The 24,051-nt window shown below is 26.6% G+C and overlaps 2 protein-coding genes across 4 annotated transcripts in view; one reads left to right on the forward strand and one right to left on the reverse strand.

The window, feature by feature from the left end:
- Positions 1–478: 478 nt before the first annotated feature.
- The window catches only part of LOC136079705 (sodium/potassium-transporting ATPase subunit beta-1-interacting protein 4-like), a 62,156-nt gene continuing 38,583 nt past the window's right edge, over positions 479–24,051 (reverse strand). Inside the window, exons 6-9 of the mRNA XM_065795907.1 lie at positions 11,602–11,643; positions 4,501–4,567; positions 1,525–1,596; positions 479–1,446 (exon numbers count right to left, since the gene is read on the reverse strand). Coding sequence (XP_065651979.1) covers positions 1,427–1,446; positions 1,525–1,596; positions 4,501–4,567; positions 11,602–11,643 — 201 coding nt within the window. The 3' untranslated portion in view covers positions 479–1,426. The remainder of the gene's footprint in view (positions 1,447–1,524; positions 1,597–4,500; positions 4,568–11,601; positions 11,644–24,051) is intronic.
- Positions 18,418–23,083, forward strand: LOC136079704 (uncharacterized). Of its 3 annotated transcripts, XM_065795905.1 has the most exons (8): positions 18,418–19,877; positions 20,411–20,612; positions 20,706–20,801; positions 20,914–21,470; positions 21,761–22,025; positions 22,164–22,224; positions 22,355–22,523; positions 22,663–23,083. In XM_065795905.1, exons 2-5 carry the CDS (start codon positions 20,414–20,416, stop codon positions 21,917–21,919), a joined length of 1,011 nt encoding a protein of 336 aa, XP_065651977.1. In that variant the 5' UTR covers positions 18,418–19,877; positions 20,411–20,413; the 3' UTR covers positions 21,920–22,025; positions 22,164–22,224; positions 22,355–22,523; positions 22,663–23,083. The 3 variants fall into 3 exon arrangements, with proteins under 3 accessions (XP_065651977.1, XP_065651978.1, XP_065651976.1); XM_065795904.1 differs by lacking the exon at positions 18,418–19,877 and having other exon boundaries at positions 20,363–20,612; XM_065795906.1 differs by lacking the exons at positions 18,418–19,877; positions 22,663–23,083 and having other exon boundaries at positions 20,353–20,612; positions 20,727–20,801; positions 22,355–22,479.

Here is a 24,051-nt window from a genome sequence, read left to right on the forward strand (position 1 = left end):
TATATACTTTCATTCTTTGCGAATCCATTTAATTCTGATATAATTGAAGACGGATTTTCCAATTTCTGAAATAAAACTCGTAGAAAAAGCGGTTAGGAATTAGAGCTATTAGAAATAAAAGAAGACCAGGCAATGAATTTTGGAAACACGTGCCAGAATTAAAATATCTAAAATTAAAAAAGCCATTTGGTATCTCATTTCGATTTTTAAAGCAACATATAGTTGTAAATCTATATATTTATGTTTCACAGCTGACTTATTAACATTAGTCAGAATTGGTGCAAACAACTTTAACAGATTTTACACCAAATTTTAAGGACAAAAGATTTTCGATAATCGCTGTTGCATTTTTATTATTAAAATAATTGCTCGTATTTTTCTTTTCTCGCCATCGTATTTTCTGTTATATGAATATGTCATATTAAATAAAATTGTGTGAATTTATAAAGTGGCTCTTTATAATAATAAAAAATACTCATTGACTTCATGTCTTTTTATTTACCTTGATTAAAATAGAAATTTACAGCTATGGTAATTATGTTAAATTAAGATCTCATAACAGATTATAAAAAAAGAATACTCAAGATGTTATCGAAACACATTAAAACAGTTTCAAGAACTTTGAACGACTTCTAAATAATGAAAATTCGAGCTTTAGGGGCATCCAAAGCACGTACGCAGTAAAACCACTAATTTCACTAACACTCCGCTCTTGTACGCATCTATAAGCCTTTAACGAACCCCTCTCCTGCGTGCGTACACATTTAATTTCAACCCTTCCACAACGCCTAAACTTCTCAAAAAGTTAAATGCAAAAAAACTTTTAATATTGAACAAAATTTTGACAAACGCGTAAAATTCATCGCTTTTGTTAAAAAATAAAAAAATCAAGTTTTAGGAGTGAATAATAGATACCACGTACTTTAACCAACCTCCCTTGTATACATTCATACGTTTTTAGGTAACCCATACGTGCGTAAGTAACGACTCCTTATTAAAATACGGGTGAAATAATTTGAGTTGGCAAAAAAACATGTTAAATTTTCTTCAGTTAATTAATAGAACTTCGACGAATTCTATTAATTTAACTGCATTTAATTATTTACATTTAATGAGTTATTAAAAATTATATAATAATGATAATGTTATTCAACGCACATACATCAACTGACGTGTATAGACTGGTGCAGTGAAGTATGCATCTAATAAAAAAGATCAAGTATGCATCTAATAAAGTAGATCGCGTAGATCAACTATAATAATGACAATAATTTGGCGATGCTTTCTTACTACGTCTTCAACGTTAGCATCCAGTCCCCTTATGTTTTCAGATTTTTTAGACTAAGAAAAAAATCTTTGATTTAGTGTGAGTACAAGCTAATGCATATTTTTGTTAAATTTTTGTCGTTGAACCCAATGGTTGTCTTTAAATCCAACGGTTGGCGACTGGATAAAAAGTAAAAACAAAATATTGATTTTTTATGAATGATTGAATATTAAAGGAAAAAATAAGGAAACACTCACATTCTTTTTTTCGCGGTATAGGACGCGATTGTTTATTTTCGAGAATTCGGAAACTGGAGTTGATAAAATGATCTAAATAATAATTAGATTTGAAAAAAATCAATAACATTTTTAAATCGTTGATAAAAAATATTATTTAAAAGGTAAATTAATAACTGTCACAATTTCATTAAATATATTGTGATAAAATATATTTAATGAAACGGTAAGTTAATAATAAAAAAATATACTTCATTGAATATAGTGATGCAAAAATTAAATTTCCAAACTTTATTTTCCAACCTTTTTCCAAATCTCTCAAAATATTTATTTATTATACAGGTAAATGTAATATTTATTGCAGGTATATGTAGGTATAAAAAAAGCGCAATATTTCATTTAACAAAAAACTGTTTTAGAACGCGTAAAGTTGCTTGATGTAAGTTTTTCCTTAGTAGCTAGATTACATTATTGAGAGTCATTTGTTATTGTCAACAAAACTTTAAATTTTTTGAAATTGTATACCACAAAAACTTTCAAATAATTAGTTGAATCTTTGTAGTGAATATTTGAACTCTTTAGCGCGACTTAATATTACTTCTTTAAATAAAACAGTTGCTTTTAACTTGGAAGAAATACACGATGCAACACAAATAACACAAAACAGATAACCTAAAACAACGTTTACGTTTTTTTAACACTTTATAGGTTTTACATGTCTTTTCAATTTTTCCTTCATTAATTATATCTCGATTCTAAATTTGTGGTTGCAATGCTTTCAACCAAGTTTATATTGTATTTTTAACTTGCTAGGAAAAGGTAACTTTTTTAAACAACAAGAATTAATTTTAGAAATATATTAAAACCAGGGATACGGAGTCCCAAAAGGACTCCGGCTTTATATCTCTACTTTTTCCAAGTCTGTAGTGTCCAGAAGCTCTAAACATGTTTGTTGACTTATAATCTGCTATAAGAAAAAAATTCATGAGATTTAATGACTTGAAACTTATTGTTTTTAAGCCCGGAGTCCCGGAGTCTTTGCCGCCATTATACTTAAGGACTCCGGGCTCAAGAAATGATTGTTCCTCTAACCTAAAAGTTTTAGTTTTTTTCCTATTAATAGTCCATAAACTTATTTATATTTTTAGGTCTCCTGGATACCAAAAACTAGGATAAAGTAATCTTTTTGTGACTTTCAAATCTGGAGTCCTTTTTGGGACTCCGCATCCCTGATTGAAACTAACTTTGCATTTGAAACTATAGCAAAAGTCTTGTGAGCAAATGCACATTATATAAATCTGTTTTGTCATACTTCCATTAAGATTTAGTATGATTATATAGGTTTTATGCTATGCTGAGGAATATTAGGTGTTTTGCAGATTTTTATTTTTTTCTTTTTCTAAAAATTAAATCCAAATCAAGATTTTTTTAAAGATCCAAAAACTAAATTTTCTTCAACGATTTTTATAGACTAATTAGACTCAAAACTAGAAAATCAAAACTCAAAATTAGAAAAAAAGCTTTTTTCTACTCATTTAGTCATAACCCGTGGTGAAAACTTTGCAAATATACTTTGCTAAATTTAATCTTAATCTTTAATCTCTGACATGACTCCTAGGTTTCTACAAAACAAAAACAACTACAACTTTTTTTGGGTAAAATTTGCACTTTATTGAAAATAACTTCTAGGTAATAAAAAACTGTTGAAACTACTCTAAGTTTTTTTTTTTTTTTGTTAGCCATATTAGCTAGCATCAAAGTTTTGTTATCTTGGATCTCTTACCACATCTTGTAAATCAACATTGTATTTTTTCAAGTACAATTTTCTTGTAGTATGTATGGTATCACTTTTTGAAAGTGAAGTTTTACTCTTATAGCAACACTCACTCAATGAGCAATCATTTTGAGTAAGTACAGTTATAAAACTAAGGGGGCATTCATAAAGTATGTACGCAGTAAAACGACTAATTTAGGACCCCTCCCCTTTGTATGAACTTGTGCGTTTTCGAAGACTTCCACCCCCTTCTGCATATGTACGCATAACTTTTTTTCAAAATAATGCGTACGTACCCTTTCCCCAACCCATAAATATTTCAAAATATTAAAAACAAAAAAAAATATTTAGTTTATTTTACCTTTCTCAAAACTTAATTAAAACTTAAAATGTTACTTAATACACTTATTCAAATCTTAAAATGTTACAACATATTTTAACATTTTAAGAGAAATAATAAAAACCAGTTTGCGTACAATAATTTAAAAAAAAAAAAAATTCAAAAAAAGTTAGCTTTTATGACGTCTTTTTGCTTCTCATCTTGCTATCAATCAAATTATGTTGCCAAAAATAAAAAATATTATTTGGAACGATTGTCGCTCAATTTCTTTTTTCTCTCCTTGTTATTTATAAAGAAATTAAAACATTGTGACCGAAGTCAGAAAAAAAAAACAATACTAATTTGTTACACACATGAATTCAATGTTTTGAAAAAAAAAAAAAATCAAGTTTAGGAGAGATAGTCAAACCGCGTACATACTCACTGTATTTAAAACCCCTTCCCCTCCCCCCCCCCCCCTCCTTTATACAATCATACGCTTTTGGGAAACCCCTTTTCTAAATACCTGTGTATGTACCACTTTATGGATGGCCTCTAATTTATCTACTACCTTAAAAGATTTTATAAAATGTATGATAAATCAAATTTTGTTTTGAATTTTTTTTTATAACCATTTTTGTTTATTGGCATTTTAAAAGTCTCTTTTACATTAAGAAAATGACTTGACATAACATATTTCATTTTAATAAATTTCACAGGAAAACCTAACATTATTATTACAACCCAGGAAAACAACCTAAAGTAATATGAAGTTTTATTTTAAAGTTCACAACTGCTTATAAAGATGTAGGTTGTGTAAAGTTCACTACTGCTTATAAAGGTGTAGGTCGGATTAGATTTATAATGGTTAGTTTTATTATTATTAATTGTGTATAATAGTTACCTCGATCTTCTATAGGTTCTTCTTCTAACTTCTTTATAAGCCACAATGATAAGCACATATTTGTAGCCTGAAACAAAATTAGGGAAATTTATAAAGGAAGAGTTTTTTTCTGTTAACATGTACCTGCGAACGATTACTCAGACAATTTACTTAAGTGTTTCATAAATTTTTTTAAAAAAATATCAAACTTATCAAATGAGTTTTATTTTAAAATGCACTAACCCATAAAATTATTCAATAAATGATGAAACACACAGAAAAAATATTAAAGTCCCAACATTAATTGCAATATCATCAACATAAAAACTGGTTTTATGCTGTTCCATACCTAATGCAACCGTTAATTACACCTTAATGTGTTTAATGTAGCAAAAATTAATTACAACTAAAATTTAAATATTACTTTAATTACACCTTTAGTATGGGTGTAATTACACCTTAATTACACCTTTAGTATGGGTGTAATTATTAAGGTTCAATGTCACCAACTGTATGGGTCTTATACAGATTAAAATCTGTATAATACCTAAACAGAGCAAAAAAGTTCATTGTCTTTTGCTATTGTCATTCAAGAAAGTTGGTTGTTATTTAAAATAACCAATTACCTTTCATCCTACAACTTATTATTTTCTTAAAAAATCTTTGTATTAAATTTTATACACTTTTATATACAGGGTAATTTCATGTCAAATCAGCAGGCTTTTTGGATTTTTGGTAATTTTTTAATCTGTTATGGGGTTTATAAAAATTAAGAAAATCTAAAATTTTGAACCTCCAACCCCTTATGGTTCTTGAGATATTAAGGATTCAATTTTCTTATTTATGCTGACTGGAACAAAAAAGTATTTTGCATTTTTTGCAAAATACTTTTTCGCTGTTAAATAGCAGTATTTTATGAACCAAATGAGGTATCATCCTGAAATTTTGTACATAGACAATCTTCCACAAGGCAGATACAAATTTCAAATTGAAGATTTTTTTGACCGCCATAATTACATGTAAATTAGATAATAAAGGCATATATTTTGGGGTATTTCGACGGTCAAAATGGTGATGTCACCTTGATCTTTTTTTTTTTGAGACATTGTTATAACTTCCAATATAGGTATCAAACATCACTATTAATAAAAAATATATTACTGTATTTTTCAACTTTTCTAAATGCAGTCTTTTCAAGAAAAGACTAGGATAGTTTCAAATTATGGGGAGGGGCAATCAGGCTTTCCCCCTTCCCCCCCAAAAAAATAAATAAATATATTAATTTTAAAATTAGATAATTTTTCCAAATTAATTATTTTTTCAAAATTAAAAATTTTAGAAGCCTTATGGAGCAATAATTAGAAAAAATATTTTTATTTATTGAAGCTAATTTTTTTTGTAAAAGACCAACATTTTTTTAAGTATAGAAACTTTACTAGGGTGTAATCCGTAGTATATATAGCCTTTTACAAAAAAATGTATAAATAATTTTACATTTTTTTGTAAAAGGCTATATTTATAAAAGACATATATATATATATTTTTTAATAGATAAAACCTTTTATTTCCTCATTATTATATCATTGCTTCTGATTTCATGTTGTAAATATTAGTTTCCTGTTACTTTGCAGAATTTTTATATTTACTTAACTAATTAATAAATGTTAAATGATTACTATATGATCTGAAAATAAAATAAAAATTAATTACACTTTAATCATATATAAGAGGAAGTCATTTTTATATGACTTCACATCCAATTATATGGATATTATAATAAAATGTATAAATAACTTACCATAAACTAAATAATGTTAATGGTATTTCTAAAAAATATTTACTTTGTAAAATATTTGAAAACTAGATTTTTTGAATAAATTTAAAAGTTGGAAAATATGTAAAAGTGTTCTATTGGATTAGTATGTAATATTGACTGTCATTAGAAAGGTTTAACAAGAAGACAAAGTCTCTTAGACCTATCAACATTTTCAAGTGATGAAAAATACAATTTATTATGGAGAGCTGGTTTAATTGATTGTCAAAAATTGTTTACAACAGTTTGCTATTATCATAGTGAACACTTTGGAGTTGCATTTGAAAGAAAATTTCGGAAATGCTGTAATCTATTAAAAAAACATGGAAATCGAAAGAAAAACGTAAAAGGCAATTTTAATATTATTTTCATAAGAATGATTTAAATACTAATTAAATAAACTAAAAAAATAATAAGACAACAAAATGCTTTTTTAAGAAGAAAATTCAAACATTTTTATAAATTTAAAATTTAATTGTTTTATAAATTAATAAATATACTTATATGTTCTTTACAATGATGCTTAGTTGATATTAATTTTTAGAAATTATTGTTTGTTTTTTTTTATAGGAAATGTGAAGATATCGCTATCAATAGCAATAACTCTTAAAACACAAGATGTTCTTGTTGTACCTGGATGGAAATTATGCAGTAATTGTTACATAAGGTTACCTTATACGAAAGGCTAGAAAAGCTAAAAAAAACATGGAATTTGTATAAACCATCATCAAAAAAAGAAAAGTCGCTTTCCTATGAAACCATTGATCTAGTTTATAGCTTTTCTCAAAGTGACGAGTACAAGCAACACATGCAAAAAAGAATAATATTTGACAATAGGAGTATTTTAATTAATTAAAAAAAACTTCATGTAGCATTTAAATCTGAACACTCTAATTTAAATGTTGGATTTTCAAAGTTTTGCAGCCTTTGCCCAAGATGGTGTGTAGCCACAAACTTGTCTGGCACTCACAGGGTTTGTGTCTGTATCTATCATCAGAATGTTAAGTTGTAAACTGATGCTCTTAAAATTAATAGATTTAATGGGAATAATTGTTTGCTATCAGGATAATCTAGAATGCATGTTACATTGATGTCTACTATGTCCTGGTATTACTGCTTTAAAAGCATTCTTAACAGGAAAATTTGACTACAGTGAAAAAGAAATAACAATTAATAAATGGGAAGGTACTGATAGAACTACACTGATCAATCAAAAAATCAATATTGAAGATGTTATTGGCCTTATACAATAAAATAGATAAACTTACATCTCATTCATTTATAGCTAAAAGTTAGGCCAAGTACCTCAAAGACTGTAAAGAGTTTTCAAATCACAATGAGTGTATAAAATTGGGTGACTTTGCAGAGTACTTTCAATTTATTGTTCAGGATGAGGTGCAAAGTTACCACTGGAATAAACCGAAATGTACACTTCATACTATTATTATATAATATAAATCAAATGGTAAACTGATATCTTCATTTCATCAGTCATTTTGCTTTCTTTCTGATAAAGTTGAGCATGATATATACTTTGTATATAAAATACAACTGCTCATTATTAATTACATTAAAGCAAAAATTCTACAAATCAATAATATTAAAAGCTTCACTGATGGATGTGCAGCACAATATAAAAACTTTAAGAACTTTTAGTAATCTTTGCCATCACAAAGAAGACTTTGACATTGATGTTAAATGGTTTTTTTTTTGCCACAAGCCATGGTAAATCTGCTGTGATGGTATTTAAAAAGTTTAAAAAAGTTTCCAGTTTAAAAAGGACAATGACTAGACAGATTTAGATGTAGATAAGATGTTTGAATTTTGTGTAACCAATATAAAAAACATTCAATTCATTTTGATTTATAAAACAGAAATAAATGAAGTTCGATCATCATTACAACAGTTTACTATGAGAAGAATCTTGCCAAGAACAAGATGCTTCCACTATTTTATACCAATTAATAAATATACAATTTCTTTTAAAAGGATGAGTCAACAAACTGATGCTCAGACATTTAACCTTGTGCAGATACCAAATGAGCTGGTTGTGCAGCAGGTTACTTATAATCATATTGATTATGTAGCTTGCAAGTGTGACAATTTTTGGTGGATTGGAATTATAACCAAAAAAGATGAAAGAGATTGAGATTATAAAATTCAATTTTTGAAAGTTTTGTTTGGTCCGCACAGGAAGATATGTGTTGGGTCCCGTCATATCATGTTTTATGTACCACTAGTCCACCATTTACAACAAATGGTCACATATACAAAATTTCAGAAAATGAGTTTCTTCAACTTGTTTCTCTGCGCAGCGGCCTTGTTCGTCAAGGTTCGTGTTTTGGAGTTATAGAGTTGAGAGAGGGTTATAACCACAATTAAGTAGCCTCCTCATCTGTAGTGGCCTTCTGGGCCTTGGAGAGGTGAAATAACAAAAACAAAAAAAACAACAACAAAAAAAAGTTAGATGAAAAAAATATATAGTATAAATATAGAAATTATTGAAAAAAATAATAAAGATTTATAGAAAAACTTCTAATATATTATTATTTTTATATTTGTATGTTATTTTTTCAAATTCAGTTGAGATAAAACTTTATGTGAATATGTGTAATTGGCACTATTTGGCTACAGAATTAGTCACTTTTCTTTATGTTTTTAACAATCCTAGTCACTTTTCTTTATGTTTATGTATTATGAATCCTAGTCACTTTTCTTTATGTTTTTAATAAAAAAAAAAAGAAGGTGGGCTGGTAAAATGCTTAATTACCCCCTCCTCCTCTTTAGACCATGAGCCCTTCCCAGGTACAAGAAAAAATAAAGTATAAATTTATTATTGCCTAAAAAAGACTTTAACAATATCTTTTTACAATAATAGTAATAATAATTTTTAAGATATAGCTAGTTTTGTCGTAAATAATTTAGCAACTTTTTATGCTGACTCAGCATTTAAAATTTAAGCATGCTGACTCAGCATACATAAGCTTACTTAAAAGGCTGCATTTAGAAAAGTTGAAAAATGCAGTAATATATTTTTTGTTAATAGTGATGTTTGATGCCTATATTGAGAGTTATAACAATGCCTCAAAAAAAAAAAAGATCAAGGTGACATCACCATTTTGACCCTCAAAATACCCCAAAAAATATGCCTTTATTATCTAATTTGCATGTAACTATGGTGGTCAAAAAAATTTTCAATTTGAAATTTGTATCCGCCATGTGGAAGATTGTCTATGTACAAAATTTCAGAATGATACCTCATTTGTTTCATAAAATATTACTATTTAACAGCAAAAAGTCAGCAGTCAGAGTCAGCATGAATAAAAAAAAAATTGAATTCTGAATTTCTCAAGAACCGTAAGGGGTTGGAGGTTCCAAATTTCAGATTTTTTTAATTTTCATAAACCCTATAACATAAAAAAACTAGCAAAATCCAAAACATGGAGTGGCATTTTATGTTTTTTTTCTGCTGATTTGACATGGAATTACCCTACAGCATGTAAAAAAAAATCTCAAAACATAAAAATAATTTTTTCAATATTGCAAGATATTAAAGTGGTAGACTACTCAAATAGATAATTTTTCACTTGAAACATGCCAAAATACATTTTAAAAAACCCCCCTTTCCTACCTTTTGGACAAATTATAATGGTCAAAAAATTGAAAAGGTCTTCAAAAAAATTGAAAAGGTCTTCAAAAAGATATCACAAAAAGTAAAATAATTTTCTTTAAATATTTTGCAGTTTTGATCATTTTAATCAGGCAAATGTCCAGAGATAAAAATTTTTTTTATGTATATTTCTTTATTGAAAGGCATTGTATGCCTTTTTATAGGTCAAAGTTCTGACAGTATAGAACCCATATATTTTTTTGCCTAATTTTATTAACTCAGTGCATAAACTATTATTAAAAGAAAAGTATCACCATTATCTTTAAACTCTTGGAGGCATTTTGAGAGAGATTGTTTTATCACAAAATTTGGACAAGTTGAAACTTTTTGCTTTTAAAGTGGTTTGGGGAACATCAGTAAGTTTAGAAATTTTTGATATGATTTGATACTAATTAATGTAATGCTACAATGTGAGAACATTTGTCAAGTTTTTTTCCTTATTAACAATATTTAAAATGCATTTTTAGACCTAAAAGAGAGAGAAGCCTTACTAGAGTCTTTTCAGTTATTCAGTAAATGTGAATATTTTTTCTGTTAAGGCGCATCAAATTATATAAAAGATATATTGTATAAAAAAAAACCTGATTTAACCTGTATCCATCGCTATAAATACCATCGCTACCAAACTATAAATACAACCTGAGCACCTGCTGTTTTTATATCAGATAAAAAAAAGTTAAATGGTTCAAAAAGAAAAATTGAACCAATTTCATTCACAGGAAGCATATCGTATAAAAAGTTGGGTCTACCCTAAAAGGTAACCTGACAAGTTTGAAAAAACATTTTTTGGATATATATCTTTACAATAAGATTTAACTTTTGATGTTTGTCTAGTTTATTTTATAATGCTAAAAAGTTCAAAGTTTTTTCTGTGACAAATATATATAAAATGTAACATTGCAAAGTATTTGAATGGTCTTGTCATTGTTTCAACAGAATACTTTTTATCAGTAACAAGTTTATTAACAAGTTTAACTCTTTAAGTTTAACTTTAGGACGAACATTTCTAAATTCTGCATATAATATGAAGATGAAAAGATCATTCTTTGCCATTATCTTTTATTGGTGAAAAAGCATTTCACAAACAGCTGTTTTTCGTATTTGGCCTCTTAGTATGACTGCCAACCATTTTTATCTTTTTTCTTATCTGGTATTTTGTCTCTTCGCATGACTGCCAATCACTTTTTTCTTTTTTCTGGTGTTTGAGGAAAACAAAATTTTTTTTATCTGATTTTTTATCATTATTTCTGTGGAAGTTTTTGTCTCAGCATTTACAACCCAAGAACTTTGAGACTTTACAGAAAATAGGGTAATAAAAAATATTTGCCACCAGTTTATAATTTTATTATGACATCATCTGCACAGTAATAAGCCTATTTCAATGTAATTATTTTTATGTAAAAAATAATTACATTGAAAAAATAATTATTGCATGGCAAAAAAATTTTTGGATAGTAAAATAAATATTTATAATATACTTTAATAATAATTTTGTTTATTTATATTGCAATATTACATTAAGTAACAATTATATAAAAATATTATTCATATAAATAATATACCATTACTCACAGCTATAATAAAATATAAAAGAAAAATACACACAGCTAATGTAAAAATTATTAAAATATATACTCACAGCTATGAGAACATGTAGGATACTTTGAGCAGCTTCAATATACTATAAGTAAAAGGAGTAAAATAAAAAAAATATTGAAAAGAAATCTCCAATTATATATACATATACACACACTCATCTAGTATGTGTGTATATATACATATACACACACTCATCTAGTATGGGGGAGGGAAGGAGTTTTAAATTTTTTAAGAATCAGTGCCTTGAGGCAATTTAGGAAAGCCTGAGGGGAGGGGGTTGATTTGGTTGATCCTAACTATTTAGGAAAGTAGAAGAGGGAGGGGGATAGGGTAAATCGCTTTCAATGTCTTAATCTATGTAATTATGAAATTAAGTCATATATCGATATCCCACCAGTCCAATTTTTTAAATCTAAATGGTTTAAATAGAATTTTTGAAAAAAATTCTATTTAAAATATCTAATCACCCCCCATATGGATCCACCCTTGTATATCAGTGGGATAGTCGCAGTCACTTAATGGTAAATGCCAGCTAAATTTTTTTAAGGACTACTAAAATTGTATTTTGATGCAGTAATGTTGCCTTTACAAGCAACTCAATTTTTTTATTTTCTACCAGTTCAAAAATTCCATAAGCAGTCTTTTCCGTTTAGCAAGCGCTTTCACGCTCCCCCACATGCCCGCAAAAACTTTGGCAAGCGCATAAAAAAGCACTTGCCGAAAAAATAAAAGCGTCTTGTTTTAAATTGCAACAAAAAACTTTTTTGTTTATTTGTTCAACTGTTATAAAAAATAGCTTTTTGTAAATTATTTTATCTAGTATTTATTCAAAGCATTCTTTTCACTATTTTAATTTTAATTTAAATAGCAGAAAAAATTGAATTTTTTAAATCGTGTGGGCCAACTTAAAAATGACCATCCTGCCAGCGCTTTCTCATGTGCTGGCATTAAATTTTAAACGGAGAAGACTGCATAAGCAAAATTTTTGCAACCAAAGTTAAATTTTTTGCTTTGTGTTCTAAAGAAAATGACTTTTTTCAGTCATATACTTTGATGACTATTTAACTAACATAATAATGCAATTTCATTTTACAAGTCTTGGTGTTATAAATTATATTATGTTTTTTCCATTATTAGTTAGAACAAAATAAAATTGTTCGAGCTTTAAATTGTTGAAACATTAAAATACTAGTTTAGTTTAACTATTTTATTATTCACCATGGCCCATTATGTATTTAAAAAAAGATAATTCTCATTTTTATACTTTATAACTATTTTTATATCTTTATAACTACACTGTAAAACTTTACCGTGAAATTCACGGTACTATACCGTGAATAACACGGTATTTCACCGTGAACGCATTTTGCGGTACAATACCGTAATTATTACGGTATTTCGGCCACGAACACGACTCTTAACTACTTCACGGTATACTACCGTAAAATTTTTAGACAAAATAAGTAAATTGGGTTGCCATGTTTTTTTTTTATATTTAGTCTTAGCATTGATTTTTGAATAATTTCTATTTGAAATATTTGTATATGTCTAAAAATTCATCCTATAATTCACAAAATAATATTATTTGTTTCAATGTCATTTCTTATTGCACTTGATTTTATGATATAACTTATATGATATCAATGTGTTTGACATCAAATATAAGATTAAAGATTGAGTATATAAAACGTGTTTGATATCAAACACGTTGATATCAAACATCTGAAGATATCATTAACTTCAGCTATATCTTACTAAGACATAGCTGAAGTTCATGGTATCTTTAGGCTGAAGACTTCAGCCTGAAGATCACTGCTAGGTTATCTAGTTGTGTTTTATATCATACCTTATATCCTTTTAATCCTATAAATATTATAAATCCTAATAATTATTATATTATATGTATATATATTTTGTATATATAATTATGTATATATATATATATATATATATATATATATATATATATATATATATATATATATATATATATATATATATATATATATATATATATATATATATATACATATATACATACATTCTTCCTGATGAACCTACTGATGGTGAAACACAGTGTTGAAGAAATCAAAAATTAGATAAGTGTTTTTACTAATTTATTATTGCTCTGTTCTTTTAGAACATTGAGTACTCTGTTTGTAGAATACACTAACATAATATATATATATATATATATATATATATATATATATATATATATATATATATATATATATATATATATATATATATATATATATATATATATATATATATATATATATATATATATATATATATACACACATATATATATATACACACACATATATATATATATATATATATATATATATATATATATATATATATATATATTAGGTATGTTACATCCCGCGTTTTCCGGAACCGATTTTTGTGCTAAAAAACTGTTCCACGTTTTTAGAACTTCGCGTTTAGGCAGTATGGTAGGATGGTGTTTTGTAGCATATTTTTTTAGAATTTTATATTAACTTAGAAGTTTTTTTAAAAGTAGAATGGTTGAACTTTTTTAAAGAGTATTTTTTTATTATATTGACGAAAGTTAAAGTGTTATTTATTAATATCAAAAAGTGTGTTGTACTTCTTGTGCTTAGTAAATGTTGAAGATATTATCTTTTTTTTTTCTATCCTATTCTTTTTTTTAAGTTTATACGTTTTCTATGCACATGCCAAATTTCAAGAATTTATTTTAACTAGCAGATACACTATTTTTACCCTCACTTTTGGTACCTAAATTTTGTTTTTCCGACTTCTGTTTGGGGGAGAAGGGGGAGGGGGGGGGGAACTGAAGGGTATTAAATATTCGTTTTTATAAGCCAATAATAATAATTATTAAAAAATTTATGTGATTTTTCTATAAAATGATTTTGTGATATAAGTACTAATATCACATTTATAAAGTATCAATGTCAAAATAACATTTATTATATATTAAATCAATAATACATGTTTTTTGCTCAGTCCAATCATACTGTTACACTTTTAAAAAGCTTTATATCATATAATAATATAATATATTGCTTTTTTACGTATTTAGAATATATCATATATTAGTAATATACTAATATTTGTCTAAAAATATATAGACATATATAATATATTTATAGTAAATTAAATTTAATATACTATTTATAGTATATTATATTTATACTATATTATATACTTAATATATACTATATTATAGTATATATTAAATATATACTATAATATAATATATATATATATATATTTAATACATACTATATCAATAATAATTATGAATGATATGATTCCGATTGAGCAATGACAGTCTTGCACAATAGCAGAATACTAAAACTTAAAAAAAAACATAGAAAGGCTATTACTATTTCATACTGGACTAGAAAAGAAAATGATTCTGAAACTGTCGATTATTATATGAAAAAGTTCCAGCTGGTTGCTGACATTGTAGTTGATGTTTTCATTGAGTTGATGTTTTCCTAATGTGAATATGTTGCCATTATTTTTTGATAATTGGACATGCATTTTATTATCTTACTACATGATTTTACTATTTTTCGAATATATATATATATATATATATATATATATATATATATATATATATATATATATATATATATATATATATATATATATATGTAAATTATGTAAATTATATATATGTAATATGTAAATTGTGTTAGTGTATTTTACAAATAGAGTGCTCAATGTTCTTAAAGAGCAGAGCAATAATAAATTAGTAAAAAATACTTTTCTAAATTTTTCTTCAACTTGAAGCTTCACCATTGCTGGATCATCAGGAAGAGTTCTCAGGAACTCCTCCTGATGATCCAGCAATGGTGAAACTTCAAGTTGAAGAAAAAGTTAGATAAGTGTTTTTTACTAATTTATTTATTTATATATATATATATATATATATATATATATATATATATATATATATATATATATATATATATATATATATATATATGTATATATATATATATATATATATATATATATATATATATATATATATATATATATATATATATATGCAGCAAGTAGTGGAACTTGCAAAAAAAATATACAGCGAGTAGTTAAACTTGCAAAAAAAATGTACAGTGAGTAGTGGAACTTCCAAAGATATGTACACAGAGTAGTGGAACTTGCAAAAATATGTACACGGAGTCGTGGAACTTGCAAAAAATATGTACAGCGACTTGTGGAACTAGCAAAAAAAATTTACAGCGACTCGTGGAACTAGCACAAAAAAAATTTCTGCGAGTAGTGGAACTTGTAAAAATATAAAGTGAGTAGTGGAACTTTTTTTTGATAGATGGATCTAGCTTACATTCACGTCGTGTCTATTGTTAACAATGATTATTATATAGTTTCATTAATGGAATTTAATATCTTAATTATTAACTAAAAGCCAAGATGTAAACTAATTAAAATAATATTATAAAACATTTTTTTGTTTTTAAAAATTTTTTCAGGTCAGAGGGGGAACCATCTATAACTATCACTAAGCATTATGTGATGTATTTTGAATTTTGGTAAAAGATGTTTTTATATTAAAGTTTGTTATTTTAATTACATTTAAATATTTTTTCGAATCTCATTAAAAATATAATTTTTTTTAGGTTGTAAAAGAGGGGGGGGGGGGGCGATGATACGCCCCTTCCCCATTTACACCCCTTGAAACAAAGGGTGCACTGCTAGTGATGTGAATTAGTAAAATATAATTTTTGATTTGATACTAGATTTCTTTTTAATTATAAAGATTAATATTTATTAAAAAAAAGAGTCATTTTTGACAATAGGGTGTTTGAAACCATCACCCTTACATCCACCCAAAGACAATGATAAAACTTCTATATTTGACTGTGGTCGAATAGCTAATTACAAAACATCTTGTATATAAAAATTTATATTTTCATTAAAATAAAACCACTTTTTTACGAATACTGTTAGTCTTTATTGCCGGTATTGATGGTGGTTTTGTGCCCCCTCTTGCCCCCGGATGCACCCGTAATCTAGAAACCTTTATAAATTTGTAGATAACTCTTGTATCCATCTTTTGATACCAAGATGTAAACTTTTGGATAAGAATTGATTAAGTTATAATAGTTTTAGTTAATAAAAACTTTATTTTGACCACAGTTTCTTCAACAAATCCTAATATCAAAAAATCGGTACTTAAAACGTCATAACTTTTTGTAGGGTGGTTCGATTTTGAAAATTTTTTCACTTTTGGAATAATGAAATAAAGCTCTTTTTAATGATATATAACAACCTAGAACTTGATGAATTTAAAAATTTCATGAAACAGACCTATATATATATAGATATATATATATATATATATATATATATATATATATATATATATATACCTATATATATATATATATATATATATATATATATATATATATATATATATATATATATATATATATATATATATATATATGTATATATATATATATATATGTATATATATATATATATATATATATATATATATATATATATATATATATATATATATATATATATATATATATATATATATATATATATATATATATATATATAGTTTATAAAAAAGATAATGTCTAAATTGGATTTAAAAGCATGCAACCATTGTGGCAAAAAAATGAAATCTTTGCTGAGTTATATGACTCATTATCAAAGCCATCGCAATTTAGCTAATATTCAATTTCCTTGTTGCATTCAAAATTGCAGAAATATTTTCAAAACGTATTCAACTTTCAAATTGCATATAAGAAAAGAACATAATAAAAGTATTATCGAAAATAAACCAACGACAGAAATAAATAACATTTTCCAAAGTTTTAAATGTGATATTGCACTATGTAAAAAAGTATGTGCTGGACTATCTCAGTTTATCTTACATCTTAAATTGCATCTTGATTCACTTGACCGCGTTCATTGTCCTTACATGAATTGCAAAAGTTCTTACACTAATCGAAATTCATTTGCATCTCATATAACAAGACGACGCAAGCAATGGGATTCAAGTTTTATCATGCCACTGTATGTTGTACATAGCTTAAATTCTTCTAATTTAAACAACAATAAAGATGTTAACACCCTTGAACAAGAAAGCATTTCATGTGGATCTTTAGAACACCATGAAAATGAAGAGTTTCATAATTGTATTGATGATATTTCTTCTGAAAAATATTTGATGGATCAAGCTCTCTTTTTTTTAAAATTGCAAGTAAAAAATATATTTCCAGCTTCTTGTGTTCAATCTATTTTTGATGAACTTATGGTAGTTTATAATTCGAGTACTCAATTCTCTGTTCAAAGTCTGACTTCTGCAATCTCGAATCAAAGCAGCGATATCTGTGAAAATATTTTAACTGAATTTTCTAAGTCAGAACAAATAAAGATAAACAGTTTGTGCGCTTTAAGTACTAATAAAAAAAGGAAAGCTTATTTTCATAAACACATGAGTTACATATCTCCAATAGAATTTACTTTAGGTTTTGATGCCAATAAAAAATTTAGAACTGTTCATCCTGTTCCAATAAAGGACTTGTTAAAAATGATGTACAATAAACACAGCAATGAACCTGGGTTTTGGGTAAAACATGAGGAAAATTTTGGTATATATTCAGACTTACTGAGTGGATCCCTAATTCAAGATATTGCAAAGTCTGATGATAAAATTTTATATCTTATTTTATATCAAGATTCTTTTGAAATTGTCAACCCGATTGGATCAGGAAGAAAAAAACATAAAATTCTTGCAGTTTGCTTAACATTAGCTAATATTCCATCACACAAGAGATATGCATCGGAGCAGCTACAGCTGGTACTTATGTGTAAAGATGCAGATTTAAAGTACTTTGGCCTCAGCAAAGTATTTGCACCAATATTTTCTGAATTGGCAGAAATATCTGGTTCTGTTTTAGTTTCTGAAAGTTTATCTATAAAAACAAAACTTCTATGCATACTAGGGGATAATTTAGGATCACATTCTATAGGAGGCTTTTGTTTAGCACAGTTTCACAGTTTTGTCGATACTGTTTAGCAACACGTGCAGAGTTTGATTTTAACCCTCAATTCTGTGGACTAGATCGAACAGAATCAAGCCACAATAATAGCCTGCTTCAATTAGCTCAGAATAATGGTAACAATTTTGAAGGAATAAAGTTTAATTCACCATTTAATGGTTTATGTGGATTTCATGTGTCTACAGGTTTGCCACCATGCTTAGCTCATGATATCTTCGAAGGCGTTGCTTCACGAGATATGTATCTATTTGTTAAATATTTTGTTAGTAAGCGATGGTTTTCATTTAACAACATCAACAGAAGAATTAACATGCAGAAATATTTTGAAGGAGATGCCTTGGATAAACCTTGTGAGATAAATAAAACTTCGAGTACTGAAAAGTTAAGTGGTCATGCAGTTCAAAACTGGGTGTTTTTGCGTTTGTTTCCCCTTTATTTAGGAATTTACATTCTAGATTTTGAAGATCCTATGTGGTTATTGTATTTAAGACTGAAAGAAATTGTTGAGATTATATGTTCACCTAAAATTGACATTCAACATATTGCTTATCTGCAGGTTTCAATAAATGGTTATTTGTCTTCTCGTAGAGAATTATTCTCTTCTTCTAAACTATTACCAAAACATCATTATTTGTCCCACTATCCACAGCTAATTTTACGTTACGGGCCTCTAATGCGAGTTTTCACTTTAAGGTTTGAACAAAAGCATTCTTACTTTAAAAAATGTGCCAGAAATTTTAACAATTACAAGCATGTATGTAAAACCTTAACAGAAACACACCAGTTGTTGCAATCATACAATAATTCAAGCATACCAAGTTCAAAAATTTATGCGGTCAATTCATTTTCATTCAATGTCAAAATTTTTAGTTCTACCATTTCTGAGGCAATTATAACTACATGTGGACAACTGCCGGATACATTTTCTACGCATATTGTCTATCAAGGTACCCATTACAAAAAAGATTTATTCTTGATTTTTGACTTTACAAAGGATCACGAACTTCTTATTTTTGCAAGAATTTTGTTTCTTTTTTTTTGATACACATGGAATTGAGTATGCTCTTATTAATGAGCAGAACACACAATTTGTGCATGAGCTTGGTATGTATGAGGTCTGTGGAGAAAATAATGAGATTCGATGTATAACGATTGCTTCTTTAATAGACTACCTTCCACTACCATCTTACAAGCACTGCAATCGCTCTTTTATTTCCTTAAAGCACTCTGTGTCATGCTCATCGAATAACTACAGGTTTACATAAATAATTTTTAAAAGTTATATATTTTATTTGGCAATATCATGATAAAAGATTTTATTTGTAAACTATTTTATTTACAGTATTTATGCAGTAAATGTGTGCAGTTTTTTTCAGAAATATTATTTAAAGAACCAGTCATAAGAACCAATTAAAAACAATAGTAGAGAGTATTATAAAAACGTTTTAAGAAAACTTTCTTTTTTAAGAATTTTGCTGCATAATTAATATGTATAATGCCTTACTAAGAATTTTGTTAAATTTTTTAATATTTTGTTTTTTTGCTTAGTATAATTTAAAATGGAAGCAAGTATAATTTTTAATATTTTATATATATATTTTTAATTTAATTTTTTTTTTAATACTACATTTTGTGAATACTATATATATGTTTTTTAAATTTAATTAGTTGTAATCTTTTAAATTTAATAACCATATCAAACTCTGTAAAATTTACTTACAATATAATATGACTTTTATTATGATACTCTTGATATATTCACATGTTATATATGATCTATTTTTTTAGATAATGGAGGTTATTAAAAGTAATATTTTAAGAACACTGCCAAATATTGATGGATGTGTTTTAAACCAGGTTGTGAAAAATTTATGGGAAATAGGTGTTGAAAATGAAACAGATCTCTACCTGGTTAAAGTTGATGATTTGGTTTTGCTAAAACCCATCCAACAACGCAAACTCCTTGAATCTTGGGCAAAGGAAAGCTCTGGTAAAAAAGATTTATGATACTCAAAATAAATGATTTTTATTATCATATACATTTATATATTTTTATTTATAATATTAATAAAATTTTATGCAGAACAATCCCAAAACTCTGTAGATTTTATTGTGGCCACACAATCCAGCATACAAATGGTGCCCACAGTTGAAGTGAAAAATAACTCAACTAATTCGAGTAAGTTATTAAAAAAAGTTGTTAATAAAACATAGTAATTGAAAAAATATTTAGTTAGTGTTCTTTATATATTTAATTGCTCTATTTTAAATATTGTGTCAATTTTGTCTAGTAATGAAGATTAAACATGTAAGTGCTGCTGATTGGTATTTGACATTTGTTTTACCTTGGGCCAAAATGTCTAGAGAGGTACAAGATATATTAGCAGCTGGAGAAAGACCTTTAACAGCACATCGGTGTGAAATTATAAGGATTATTATGAATGATGTCCTTGCTGTTTGCCCAAAGCCATTAAAAAAACATTTAGATGTAATTGCATCTTCTATGGTTGCCAAATATCCTAAATCGTTTAAAGATGAGTATGGTACTACAGTGATTGGTAGCGGTCATGACAGTTTAACGTTACAACTAGTAAACCGTTATGACTATCTGCAGCGGCCAAACCGTGTTCCACCATTAATGAGTGTTTTAAATATGGAATCCCAAAAGGAACAACTATCAGTAGATGTTATAAAAAGAAAAACTGATAGTTATAGTTGCTTGAACCGAGAACCAGTTCTCAGTGTTTCAAACAGTCCTGAAGAACTCGAATACTATTTGCAACGAACTGAAATAAATGAAAAGATGTTATTGAATGATTTGTTGATAAAATTCCCCAATTTATTTACAGTAAATTAAATTAATTTTATTTAAAAATAATATAACTTATATTATTAACCAGTAAGTATTAATCTATATTACTACTAATTAGAGATTTTTTTATAGTATTTAATAAGATTTTTGTAGAACTTTATTTTTTATATTTTTGGTATATATATATATATATATATATATATATATTTATATATATATATATTTATATATATATATATATATATATTTATATATATATATATATTTATATATATATATATATATATATATATATATATATATTTAAATTGGTTTTTTCTATTTAGGTTGATGGTTTGCTACATCACTTTGATGTTTTGATGGGTGGAGTGAACGCTGGTGAACTTTTGATGAAAGCATTATATGATGAAAAGTTATATTTATTTTTGCATAGTTGTGGAATTGCAAACCTTAACGTAAAGAAGGTGATAAAAAAATTTAGATAAAGCAAAACATGAAACTTTGTCAGATTTACCTGTGGCTCCCGGTCTTCTAATGGCTTTGATTAGTTTGTTTAATGAAAAACTTGACGCACTCTTTATGTTTGTGGATGTATGTTAAAGATAGTAATCATTAATTTAAAATATATCCAATACATATTTTCAAGCAATTAATTGTGTTTCACTCATTTTATAATAACATGCAATGTATTTACTAAAAGATATTTAGTAGTAAAAAAAATATGTTTAGGAGACAATGGATCAAACAGAATTGGTGCCAAGATCAAATTCTCCTCATCTATGCGTTTATGGTATGTTGAATTACAAGTTCTAATATGTTTTAAGATTTTGAAAATAATTTAAAAAAAAAAGGCTTGATCATTTTTATTTATATATATTTAAAATGGATTTTTGTTAGGTCAACTTGCATTCTTTTTTTAGGGAATTCGCTATTTACAGCAAATCGATTCATGCTGGTAATTGATTGCATTGTTGTAGTTGATGGAATGAACAATTTCATCAAGTCATTTTGTTGTTTATTTGCGAGTTTTTATATTTTCAATATACCATATCCAAAAGAAGCTTCATCAATATTAGAATTTTGTCAACGGTATATAATGCTTATATTATGTTTAATTAAATGTGTTTAATTTGTTTAAGGTTTACATAGTATTTGATGTTAATGATATTTATTGATGAGAATGTTTTTAAACGTCAATTGCTTATACATATATTATTGACCGTTCTAGTGCATTTTTCGGCATCAATCCTGAAAAAGGGAGCAAAGCAAGGCGAACGAAGAAGACTTCAGCAATAAGCAAAATTGTGCTGTCAATACTGCAGAAGTTTGCGAAATTTAATAATATTTGAATTTACCACGTTGCTAAACTTTTTAATATAACTTTGAAACAGCAATTTATTATATAGTTATTTATATTTATTTGTAAATTTCAATAGTTTCACAATGATGTCTTTTGTTTTATTTTTGAATTTAATACATTATTAAACTCCTACTTACCGAATATAACTATTTATATAACGTCATATTGATATGTAAGAGATTTTAAATTTTCGTTTTATTTGAATTTATTACATTCATTTAATTTGTCTGAGTAACTATTTCTATTTAATAACATGTAAGTAATGTAAAACTGAAAAGATTTTTAAAAATATGACGTGTTTTTGTTGCCATTAGCATATAAACAAACATATATGTTAATAGATATTTATAATTAAAGATACAGTTAAAAAAAATGTAATTGAAATACAATTGAAATAAATGAAAAAATAAGACAAAATGAAACAGGCGAAACATTTTCGAAAATAGTAAAAATATATTTTGATTTAAGTTGTACAAAAAATATTTTACGACAAATGAGCGAGGCATTTCTGTAAATTAATCACGGTACTATACCGTAATTTACGCTGTTTCATTACAGAATAATCACGGTATTCTACCGTAAAATAACGGCGTTTTACCGAGATTTATTCACGGTGTTTTACCGTAAAATAATCACGGTACAATACCGGCACTTATGGGTAATGGTATAGTACCGTGATTTTCACGGTAAAGTTTTACAGTGTATATATTTAAAATAGAAATTCTATATTGATGTGTGACAAATTTGACATAAGTAATGTAATGGGCTTGAAAGAAATGAACCTGTAGATTGCGTCTGTAAAAGATAGTATATCATTAACCCCTTAAGGACCAGGCCAGAGGATTATCTCATAATTGTAAATCATTAACCCTCTCTTGATCTCGTTCATTAAGAATACTGTAGTTGTGCAATAAGTAAATAGTTTTGCATTTTTTTCAAAGATATTTCTATTGATTATTTGCAATTTAGTTGAATTTACACCATAATGAAATTAATTGTGTTGATTCCGCTCCTATGATTATTGAAAGATTAGACAGTATAAATTAACTAAAAATGATTTATGATGAAAATTGTGTTTGCTGATGCAATATGTCTGAGTTTGTTATAGTATTTGGTATTGAATTCATATCTCTCACTATCCATATTATTTCTTCAAAAATATTACAAATTTGGATGAAATTAGGGTTTTGGCTGTTTTTAGTGAAGTCCTTTTTTACTGCAGTATGGAGCAGGTGTAAATCGCAGGGTAAAGCATAA

This window comes from Hydra vulgaris, chromosome 04 (genome assembly GCF_038396675.1).
Source record: "Hydra vulgaris chromosome 04, alternate assembly HydraT2T_AEP".
NCBI lineage: Eukaryota > Metazoa > Cnidaria > Hydrozoa > Anthoathecata > Hydridae > Hydra > Hydra vulgaris.

Coding starts and splice junctions, on each gene's coding strand:
- LOC136079704 (XM_065795905.1), top strand. CDS start 20,414: ATGGAGGTTATTAAAAGTAATATTTTAAGAACACTGCCAAATATTGAT. Junction 20,613..20,705: donor TTGGGCAAAGGAAAGCTCTG/GTAAAAAAGATT, acceptor AATTTTATGCAG/AACAATCCCAAAACTCTGTA. Junction 20,802..20,913: donor AAATAACTCAACTAATTCGA/GTAAGTTATTAA, acceptor AATTTTGTCTAG/TAATGAAGATTAAACATGTA.